This window comes from Passer domesticus, chromosome 5 (assembly GCF_036417665.1).
Source record: "Passer domesticus isolate bPasDom1 chromosome 5, bPasDom1.hap1, whole genome shotgun sequence".
Classification (NCBI taxonomy): domain Eukaryota; kingdom Metazoa; phylum Chordata; class Aves; order Passeriformes; family Passeridae; genus Passer; species Passer domesticus.
The window spans coordinates 45,180,784-45,192,931 of record NC_087478.1 but is presented as its reverse complement, the minus strand read 5'-3'; the positions used below and the strand labels follow the sequence as shown (position 1 = coordinate 45,192,931).

At 37.0% G+C, this 12,148-nt stretch overlaps 1 protein-coding gene across 11 annotated transcripts in view; it reads right to left on the bottom strand.

Moving 5' to 3' along the window:
• The window catches only part of ANO4 (anoctamin 4), a 175,945-nt gene that overhangs the window by 109,814 nt on the left and 53,983 nt on the right, over positions 1-12,148 (bottom strand). For all 11 annotated transcript variants that reach the window (XM_064419859.1, XM_064419858.1, XM_064419860.1 and 8 more), the window contains exon 2: positions 10,801-11,007. In XM_064419859.1, the coding sequence (XP_064275929.1) occupies positions 10,801-10,870 (70 nt within the window). In that variant the 5' untranslated portion in view covers positions 10,871-11,007. The remainder of the gene's footprint in view (positions 1-10,800; positions 11,008-12,148) is intronic.

Sequence of the window (12,148 nt, the reverse complement as noted above, 5' to 3'; positions counted from 1 at the left end):
TTTCTCTGAAAGATTTAGGTGCCCTGTGGCTTCTATCTGGTGCAAGTCCTTTCTTAAACAAATATCTTACATAGCATACTTTCTATTTTAACATTATGTTATAACCTAAAACTATATTTAATACACTACTTAAGAAAATTAATACAGCATAACTTTCTAGCATAACACATACAATATTCATTTTAATACTCGCAAAAAGCCAATCATAAAATACATATTTTTCACGGTTTTTCACAATACAAGGTGCTTACTTTTACCAATGCATGTCACAGGATTTGCCCTGTGTAGGTACAAACATCCACAGTTTTGGAAAAATTTTAAGTAGCTGATAATGATATACATTGAGAGGCCTTTGGAGACTTCTGGTTTAAAGCAAAGTACTCCATAATAATAGCATTAATACACAATGTGTTTCCAAGACTGAAAAGATTGGGTACACTGTGGAATTTCTTGCAGACCTTTGAAAAATTTCTGACCTTGTAGATTGCCACAGATGTCTATAAATACATAAGAACTTTCATATAACTTTTGATATCCTTAACTGGTTTATCAATTACCTTAACAGAGAAGTGTATACTCTATCACTATTTGGTATAGCTAAACACATTTTCTAGTATGCAGAAAACACCATTTATCTCAATGGTTTTCACATTGTTTATGAATAAGATAATGCATCTACCTGTTAGCATCTAAGTGGAGTGAAAAGCACAAAAATGTCTTTTTAGTTTTGAAAATTATTAGAATAAAAATACAGGTCTTCTTCATTTTCAATAAGAAAGTCCAAGGGATATTAGGAAAAAAAATTCAAACCCCAAATCATTCTGGCTAAATTGAGACACCTATACCACAGCTGTCTGTGCATGGTCATGTCAAAGGCACAGCAACAAAAATACTGGAATTATTTTTGAAGAGAAATTTTAAAATATATTCCCTTTGCATTGTAATACATGACTTACGCAAGACGACATAGGTTTAATTATTGTTAGAACAAACTCTTTTTCTTATCTTCCAGAAGCAGCAGTAGTGAAGGGGAGATTTCTGAACACATAATATTACTAATTTATCACAGACTGTGGTGTTTTGATGGCATATGGTGTCCACTCTCCCCTCCATTAAACCCTGACTGGCATCAAAACCAATTTGTGCCATTTAATTACAGATGCAGGGAGTTCTATGTTCAGCACTTGTTCTTTCTCTTTCATGCTGTGAATGCCTTTTTCAGAGACAACCATAGGCAAAATGGACATATAGCCCTTAGTGCAAAGCAATACCTTGAAAATGTCCTCTACTGTCACAACAGCCTGAATACCAGACTATAGGGACAGGGTCCTGACTGCCCTCAATTCCAATATTTCCAATTCCATCACTGCCCAGAAGGAGCTGTGGGCATGAATGCAGCCAAACCCACCAACACCGTGCTCCTGTCACCAAGGGGCAGGCACCTCTTAAGCAGCAAGTTTGAACAGGACAACAACTGCAGAGAGCTGATAATCCACGTCTGCCACATGGGCAGAACCTGCATGGGCAAACTACTGACTGCTCTGCAAAAGCCCTCACCCTCTTGCTCCATTCCCCATCTATGCTCAGAGGATGCCTCAATGTTCTGATTATTGAAAGAACCCAAATGTTCACACTGAACACAAGCACATCCTTGTGTCTAACATTTCCAGTCATTTGGCTCTATTTGACCCCGGTTCAGATTCTTCAGCAATAAGTATAGGAACAGAGTTGCACAACAAGCCTTTGGAATTACCTCCTGAAAGGACTTCAGTGATTATACAAAGAGACAGGGCACCAGGGTGTCCCTCCTATGGGGAACAAAGCTACCCTCTTCAAGTGTCACAGTGCCTGACGTGGGTATTCACAAGATATACTCTGAAAATGGCACAAAACCACAGAGTATAACTAAGCAAAGACATTTCTCCACAATTGTATATTGCAAATAAGGATCTTGAAAGAAGTCCAAGATCTAAACACACTGAACAATTCAGTCCATTTCCTACTACCCTTATTTCTACAAAAATAATTTTAAGAATGATTGTTACCTTCTCTTTCCTGTTACACTGTGAGCACACATATACAAACACAACTATCAAAGATCACGATCACGTCTGTTCAAACACTCGTCCGTGTTTGAAAAATCAAACTACTTGTGAATGACAAATCCTTTTACCAATATCAGGAGTCATCACCAGGCAATTCATAAAGGGGAGGAGATAATAACCTTTGCTGAATAGTTTATTGCAAAACCCTCACCCAGTTTTCAAGTCAGTAGTTTATTGATGAGACAAACAGAAAATCTGGCTGCACAGGTAACAACCTAACAGAAACCTTCAGTGCACCAATGATTTACTTTATTATAATGTGGGACATCAAGATAGCTTTAAAAAGATCCCAGGTGTCTCTTTCAGGTGTGTTTTAATGCAACAACCAGTTATACTCACATTGTACCACAGCACTGCCTTCACAGTCTGAACATAACCTGGTAATTAATTCTGGCAGAAAGTACCAGCAGCTAAACCATTTGGGGAACTTCAGCTGTCCTAAGACTGCTGAGGAATGGACATAACATAGGGTTATGAAAACGGTTATCCTGAAGATAGGATAGCAGAACAGAGGTCTGTGCAGGGCAGGATCCTATTTCTGACACCAAATGCTTAGTCAAAGGAAGTAAGAACAGTGAAAGTACGTCCAGTCCATTCCCAGTCTGTCTCTTCCAACTTGGAAAGATTTAGAGATTTCTGGAGAGGATGGTTTCATTTGCATGATAAACATTCCCAGCTACCAACATCCCTTTTCCCACAAATCTGTTCCTTCTATACTCTCTGTCACTTTTGAGCTAACAGGTCATCATCAAATCCCTCCCTCCCCTTTTCACTTACCTTGTTTCCAGTTTTCATGACATAGAGGCCCTGATCCTTAGCTGCAGCATTATAAACCCTTTCCCAGCTAGGGCCATGAAGCCCAGAAATCCACTGTCATCACAAAAAGTGATGTCTTTCTTACTTTTGTCTCAGACAAGAGCTACTACGCCGACTCCATTTAATATACCTTCCTGTACAGAAAATTAACACAGATCAATTAATCCCACCCTAGTCTATTACAGGGAGAGGATGTGGTTCTAACCTACCAGCCTGGGTGTGTGGAGACCTAATTAGGGAGAGGTTATAATAAATACAATCATTCAGTTACAAACTGGAGTGGAAGAATGGGACCAATATTTATAGAATATTTGTAAAAATATTCTTTCTCAAAATTTTAATTTGTCTTTAACAGAACCTTAAAAACAGCAGGAATCATGCCCTTCATACTGGTGCAGTTGGCCTTTCTTATATAGCCTTGCAATCTACTATAATTACCAAAATCTGCAAAGGAGAAATAGAGCACTTTGACATTAAAATGCATGGAGTAGTGTTGGGCTGTTCACATAAGATGCCTACCCAAAAGAGATTATTTTCAGCAACTGGCACTAAGCAGAGTCTCCCTCACAAGCAGTAGGAGAGTATTGGAATAGCAAGGGTCATAATTTTCAGGCATTCTGGTGACACAAAAGGTGCAGTTGAAAAAATATGCAGTTTTGATGACCCTTAAAAATCTTTCATCAGTGTAATAGGTCCTGAATTCCTTTTCTGTGTTTGGTGCATTCCTAAAGTAAGGTCTAAATAAAGTACCTAACTGTAGTACCATCTCCCTTTATCTATTTTAACCACCCTGAATGTTACCAGTAATGAAGACCTCAAAAAGTCATATGCTTTGTGCTGTATTGGACCTCTAAAGCATAAAATAGTAGAGAACTGCACTCCCAAGGATGGGAGCAGCAAATATTGTTGCTCTGTCAAGATCCCAACACACAGAGGGCACATTTGCTTTCCTGAGATATCCACCCACACAAGGCACAGGAACAGTCAGAGGTCTGTATCACCCAAAGGAAGTTCTCAGAAACAAAGGACAGATTAGAAATGACATCACCTTTTTGCTTTGCTGTTGCCCTTATACCTGTCTAAGTTGTGATGAGTTTTATGCAACTCTTTAAGGCTTTCGAGCTTTTTTTGCACCACAGTTCATTGGCTGGAATTTCCAGTGGGTCCATTAGAAGCCTAGAAGCACTTACCTGTAGCATGTCTACTCATCCAAGGAATAAGCCTCTCCTACTGATTTGGTTTTCTTTTGGTTGATCTTGGGTTTTTGTCCGTTGGTTGGCTTTGGGTTGCTTTTGGTTTTGTTTGGGTTTTTGTTGTTGTAATTTTGGTTTTGTTTTTATTCTTTTTCTTTTTTTTTTTAATTATTGAGGAAGGTCTGGCTTAATTTTGAGATATCAGAATGAACTAGCAGATTTGGTCTTAGGAAAGAGGTCTTGGCTACCTTTGGAATGATACAAACCTTTTGTAGAAGTTAGCAACACTATGCAGCCCTATTTTAGTCAAATCCCTTTTCTGACTTTAAAAGCATCTCTGCCAAAGTAGAAGCTAGTTTGTTCCATCTTTTGACAGTCTTCCTGCAAGAACCTTTCTTTGGAATATATGTAACATATTTAACATTAGAAATAGAGTCTTACATAACACTAAACCCCTTTAAGCAAGAACTATAGAGCTAAGAAAAAGCCCCATTTTTCAGTCAAGCATTACAGGAACATAATAACTGATTATTCAAAGTCTCTCTCACTGTTCCTTGAATTATAAGGATTTTTTTAGATTAAATGGGTCATTACTTTCTCAGAAACTTTGCAATATTTTATATATTGTCTATTTTTTTTCAGAATAGAATGGTCAAGTAATTTTAAAACAGCTATGTTACACTGGCCTCAGGACTTCATTATAACTTTGCTCTAGGATCAGTGAGTTTAGTCCTAAGCCTTTTCCTGTTTTTCCCCCTTGAAAGGAAAATCTCTGATGGTAGAACAATCAGGAACGTCCACAGAGAGTGGCATTTTGTAGCCTTTGTGAGGTGATTGCATCTTGTAAACTGACAACAGCCAGGAGAGCTGAAATCTGAGGGTAAATTGTACTGATTTTCAAGTAACCATGCATAATTGCTTGCAGCGCTGAATGAAAATTTGTTTTATAACAGCGAACAGGAGAGTGATCAAAACAGAAAGGAAAAAAATAAGTCTTTTAAAAGAATTAAGTTTAAAGGCAAATAGCTCCCAGAGAAGAAAAACACCCTCAAAGTCACTACTTGAAATTATTAATATTATTTTTGAAGCCCCTTATTGAGGGCATGCACAGGTCCCTCTCAGATACATTCAGTACTTGTGTGTGTCACATGCAGCACAAATTGATATAGAGGGATGCAATTTCTGCCTGCATCAAATACATTTAAATTGAACAAGACAGATAGCATTGAAAAACAGTGCTTTTTGTGCTAGCATTTATTTTTTTGTTAGCATGCTTTTGCAAAAGTATTCTCCGAAGTGATAGAATGAACATTCCAGGAGACTTGATACCTTAGGACCAGGACTTTTCAAAGAAGTGACTTTTGTCATACAAAAGCAAAGGGCTGAATAAAATAGGCTGAATAACTAAGCAGAGTGATAGAAGATTTTAAGCTCTGCATCATCTCCTAGCTAGTTCAGCTCTTAATTTCGAAGTGCTGCATAATCACCATGTGGTGTCCTGCCACTCAGTCTGGTGACAAAAGATCCTCGTGGTAATTGAGGCAAACTGTTCCTCTCATTAGGAGCTTTGCAGAGGCTGCAGAGCACCCAGAGGCAGGAGAATGAACAGTCTCTGTTCAGCAGGGAGTGTTCACAGGTCATGCTTGAAGTACCAATATGGGGGAAATGCTGCTCCTTGCATCAAACTCACATTGCTTTGAACACAGGTTGTAGAGAAAGGGAAAAGTTAAATATGCAGGCTGGTCTCTTTGACATTAATGTCCAAATTAAAGTCCTTCTGCATAGGAATGATTTTTGTAAACATGTGGAGGTTTTAATATGAAAATTAGCTAAATGAGGGGAATACTAAACTTTTTTGAAATCTGCTTGCATTTTCTATGCTTCATTCCACATGACAGAAAGTTCCATGTACGCCCAGCAGAAGGCATATTGAAAAGGATTGTTCCCTTAATAATGTTAGACAAGTAAGATAACAGCATTACTGTCGGTGTGAATTCAAATTTCCAGATGAATTTACATCAGCCATCCCCTGCCATGCATGCATTTGCTGCCAAGAAGTACTTGCACAACAGAGCTTCCTGGCAGAATTATATGCAGGGTTTTAGTCCTTTAATCTAGGAGAGATGCATGCCACATGTCCTGCCAGTCAGCAAAGAAAAGAAAATGTGATTTAACCAGCAAGTCACATCTAACTAACACAGATCCTCTAAAAACCATTTACAATCAAATGTGAATGCTAACGAGCATAAACATATTTTGTGATGAGAAAAGGATATATTTTGCACAGTAAATTATCATTGTTGAAGGCTTCAGTCCTACATCTTTTGCTAATTCAATGATAATTAATTTGTGACCAAGGTTATTAAACACATTTCCTTTTGTCCTTTGCTGCTAGTTTCAAGAACTATGAATTTTTACTTCTCTCCCTAGTCAGTTTTTCCTGTTGGCCAAGCCCCCTAGTTCTTCTTTCTTATTTAGAAGCTCAGTAAGTACAGTCATCAATAAAAACGCTACAGACTGATAAGCAGTAAAAGAAGAGGACCCAAATGTTTAGAAAGATTTTTTGTCCAAAGCAAACATATCTTCTTTTAAACTTCTAATTTATCAAATACTTATTATCACAAAAAGCAAGAGAGTACAAGAAAAGTTTCTCCGTGAATTCCAATGACCCCAGCAGACTTTCACCATAATGCCAGAACCAGTCCTTTCAGCACATAAAGTTCTTTCAAGTATCATGGATATGCCTCTATAATTTCAGGGAGCAAGGAATGTCCTTTCCAAAATGTATAGTTCTTTGGCTTTAAAAGAGATCTTATTGAACAGTAAATTTTTGAAAGCAGAATTTTCTAGAATATTTTTACGTGTTTCCCAGAGTGAAAAATCTTCCCATGTTACCTAAATGTTGGAGATCAATTATTTCAAAGACAACCCTTCCTTCTGCTTCTGTAGATTGCCTGCAGTACTAATTTGTATAAGTGATATAAGTTACAATCTATATTACTGTATATACACTAATATATCTAAACCTCAAAATGCATTAAGGTTTTACTAGAAGGACAGAGAGAAAATCTTGCCAAGGAACCTCTGAATTCCTGTTATTACAAAATGGATAACAATTGTTAGGAAATGTTGCAAGGAGAGAATGACCAAGAAGATTCCAGAGTTTGGCACAATGAAAGAATTTACTTTACTGCTGCTTAGACATATTAAATAAGACATTTTTTCCACAGCAAATTTAAGGACTCCTAGAAATATGAGGTTTGACAAGTTCTGGAGAATCTGAAAATAAAGGAATTTGTCACCAAGAGAACGAGGCAATGTAACATTGTCCTGACTTGGAATAGATTAATAATGGAAAGAGCAGACAGAAGCCCAGAAACCAAAGTACTGCTTGTTGCACAGCAAAGGCACAATGCCGTCAGAAGGGAGGCAAGGCATTTTCTGTCCCCAGATTTGCCTAACCATGACATTGAGGGAATGGACTGCATGACAGCTTAACCCCCTCTACGCTTGTTTCATGCTTCATTCTGTTGCTCTTACAGAGAGCCTAAATGATGATACCATTGCTTTCAAAATGAGCCTCTTGTGTGCAGCACAGACACGACTGTTCTACACTGTCTTTGGGAGCACTGTGCCAATTCACTGCAGCCAACAATGCCTTTGAGCTCTCAACTTCAGTAGCCTTGTACCCCACTAGCCACAACACACCACAACTGCCCATCTAGATGGAAGATGATAACTAGATGTTGCTCAAAACTAAAAACACGCTGTCCCTGACTTTGGAAAGAAATGCATATTTGCCTTAATGCCATTACATCTAAATTCATCATCTGATTGTTATACTCATCTTTGCTTTCCTTCTTTTAAGAGAAAGTTCCCTTGGATGAGTGCACTTGCAAAGGTGTCAAGAGCCTTCCCTTCCTCGTTAATAGCCTTTTTCTTCCCCTTTTTTCTCCATTTTCCTCTGTGTTTTGTTTCAGTTTGTTGATACTTTTATATCTGCTTAAAATCCAAGAGTGCAAGTTGTAATTCTGCTCATGGCTGAGCAGTGATTCTTTGCAAGCTTGCACAAAAAGAAGTTTTAAAATTTTATTTTTTTTTAAATAAGGTACAATACAGAAAACCCACTGCTCCCAAGCCACTCTAACACCCAGATTAATAATAGAAGTCATGAGCCTCAGGCTCCTTACCAGTTAGAAATAAAACTGGTAGGGAAGTAACTGGAAGGGAATGCTGGAACAATGAACAGTATCTATTGTTTCTTGTCCTTAGCATATGACTACCTATGAATTTCATTCAAAGGAAACTACTGTCAAAAAAATATAATTCATTATAGGTAATAAAAGTTGTCATTCTTGAAAGAAGAAACGGTGCAAAGGGAAAAAAGGTGCTGTGAAGAAAACAGTAGCAGTATGCTATCAAAGAAGAAAAATACTGTCAACCTGCGCTTTATCAAGGATCTTTTCTTTCCGTGGTCCTAGTCTCTTTTACTGATAAGAATTAAAATGTCATTTTAAGTCCTAGAAATATCTTCTATTATGCTAGACTGCCTTCATGTTTGGAGTATTTGCTAAGTGGACAAAGAAAATTTCAGAGTATAGCATACACTGCTCCAGCAGTGAGAGCTACTTGATTGTGATAACAGCAGTCCAACAGAAGGAAAAACCCAAATTACATGAACTGTTTAAAATTAGATAGAACAAAACCCTACAAACTTACTGTATGCAGTAGCAGGATGACAGCTTAGAAAAGAATGCTGTAAGATCTGAGAGCTGAGTAGTTAATATGCATAATAACATCATCTTTCTAAAATATCAAGCTGCTTATGATATCTGAGATAAGGTACTGCCACTGGACAACTGATGTCTTAATCTGATTATGAAGCTACACCTGCTAATTTATGACTGGCTTTGAGTGAAGAACATATGATTTTTTGTTTAAATTAAAATTTCCTGTTAGGAGTGCTATTTATTGCTGCTGATGCCAACCATAATCTTTCTTATATCTGCTTGCATACAGCTCAAATGGTTGCAGTTTAACCTGGACAGAAACACAAATATTGTGGTCTCAAATATAATTGAAAAGGCAGACACAAATCATAGAAATAATTCTTCATTTCAGATGAAAAAATGGGACTGTAAGTCAGTCACGAGAAGAATCCTGTCATACAAAAAAGGGTTCTCAGTAGGTCATAGATGCTCCTACTGTCCTAAGAGGAGAATATGACAGACAAAACTAATCTCATATACTGAAAGATAATAATTATCCAAATGGTTACTAATGAGCTCCATTTTAGGAAACCTCTGGGGTCTACCTAAAAAGGGAACTTTTTCTCAGAGATCTGTGCACATGCATGCTGCATGAACATTGTTTAATATTAAAGCACAGGCCCTGCTTATCAACAGATAGCTGTAGAATATGCAGCATTTCAAAATGAGTGTTATTGTGCACAGTGAGGATACTTTTTTTTAAAACTGTGATGCAGGACTTTTTTGTCAATCTCTTAACATGCTGCATACATCACTATACATCTTTAGCAACAGCAACATTTCAGTAGTAGCAATTTCTCTACTTGAACGAAGAAGACAGAAGCTGAAAAAACAGGACAAACAAGTGAACAGAAGAACTAAAATAAACAAAACATATGGTTATGAGTCACTGTAAATTCTTTAATCTGTGTTGACAAAGATTATGGTGACTGAATACTATGAGTGCATGAAACTCATGGCAATAGACCTGTATAGCAATTTACAATAGATAATCTAAAATTTAAACTTCTATAAAAATGATGCCATTTACTAGATTTGCAAGTTAAGGTTTTGCAGGCAGAACTGTCTGTCTCACACAAATAGACTCTGACTCCCAGCACCCAAGTAGCTGCATACACCATATATCATGCTCTTTTCTGGGCAGCAACGCTGGAAGATTATTGAGACCCTTTAATAAATATGCTACAAAACTGAATTAATGGGCAGCTTTAATTTGCTCTGATCAAGAAAGAAATTTAGTGTCTAATTTTCACTGCGAAGAATGACTGAGGATGGCCAGTACAAATGTACTTCTCTGCTATGAGAAAAGGAATTTCTAAAATAGCACTTTCAATTATCATAACAAGGAATGAACTCATGATGCCAATTAGAATTTGATGGTTCCCTAGAGATTTTGACTTTCTTTTGAAAAGTTTCATTTTGTTAACCAGTTAATCTATGCTGTAAGACCTCGTGCAGATCCACAGGTTTTTTTGGTATTATAGCAAGAAAGAGTTTAATCTACACCCTGGATTGTGTATTTGGTAAAAATCAATTTTAGTGTCAATTATTGAATTCCATGGGGGATGCCTGTAGCCTCTAGAGCTATTAGCTCAAGGTTTATAAAAATTAAATATATATAAGGTAAGCAGTCTTAAAAAGCAATATCCCAAATCTCTCTGCATTAACATTTTGGATATCACTACACATCGTAGGGGTTTTTGTGATTAAACTTATTTCCTGCTTTCAGCTGTCCCAATTGCTGTTACTCCCTACAGTCTATAATCAACAAAAACATCAAATGTGAGCAAAATGTCAGTCGGTAATTCTGACAATCTCCACGCAAGCACGACCTGTGCTATTAACACCAGCTTTGCCATGTCATGGCACATCACATGTGAAATGGGACTGGAAAAGGTATCAAGGCAAATCTGTTACCTGGCTGATGGGTTTTTGCTTTTCCACCAGTGACTGATGAAATCGTAGATCCAGAAGATGAGGCTTCCATTTTTATTGACCCTCTGGCTTGTGGGATCCGGGGATGCCCATCCACAGGGGGATGCTGTGACACTGGGTAGCTTGCTGCAGTTCTCCTCTGACAGACTTGCACACACTTTTCAGCCCCATGAATAGATAAATTTATACCTGACAGGAATAAGAATTACAAGAGATCAATATGGAATAACTAAAATATAAATTGTCAGGGTTCAAAATGGAGCTGCAAGAACCTTCTTAAAGAAAAAACAAAAAAAAGCAAAGCAAAAAGAGAACTCTAAAAGATTAACTTTCTTGGAAAATTAAAAATTTGAACACATTTTCTTCTGCATTGTAGGCATCAGATTCAGCTACAGTAATAGATATTTAAATTAATACACAGTCATGGTTTATCAATTTACTGGTCTGCAGGAAGAAATATCTTCCATTCCTTCAAAATATCCACACAGCTCACAAAGGACAGTATTAATGAGGTAGCTACCACAGAGTTTATTAAATGACAGTTTTCTGATTGATGGATTAGAATTTGTCAGAAATTATTTCTTTTCTTCTGAGCCTTACCAATACTAGGAAGTCTCATCACATGGAAAAGATGTTACAAGTGAGGTATTAGCTAGCTTTTAAGGAAAAAATAAAGGTCTGTTTTGAGGAAAGCAGTAAAGCTACATATGACAATAGTAAGACTTTAAGCTTGGAAAAAATTCCACTGTTTCCTGTCTTGTGAAACATTATCATCAGTACTGGAAATTGTCTTTCACACCAAAATTCTCAAATTTATCACATAATCATTTTTTTACACTGAAGTTGTGATTAAAAACCAGGCTTTAATTTTCCAAAGAGAAAAGCAAATCTGAAATTTCCTATGTGGCTAATGTCTTAGAAAGAAGTGTGATCTTACAGTAAATTGCTGATTCTGACTTCCTCCTGTTCACATTGATGCAATTGCTCCAAACCCACTTGAATTTTTTTCAGTATACTCTGGTTGAAAACCTCCAATCTCTTTTGGGCAAGAAGGCTGAATTATAGTTCTACATTATTGTTTTATGCTTAATTTACTTGTGACTCTTATTGCTTCTGTCAGCAAACTATCTTTGGTTTTAAAAAAACCAAATGAAACACGCTAACAAGACATAAATAAGCAAACTAAAAAGCAGATGGAAAAGCAGACTCTAAAAACTGAAATCGTGGATATTGTAAGCACATTGTAAAGTGCAGTCACTCAAAATTGATTAGATATTATTGATTTGATTGCTCAGTTTTGTGAACTGAATTGTCCAAGAATGCGTTAATG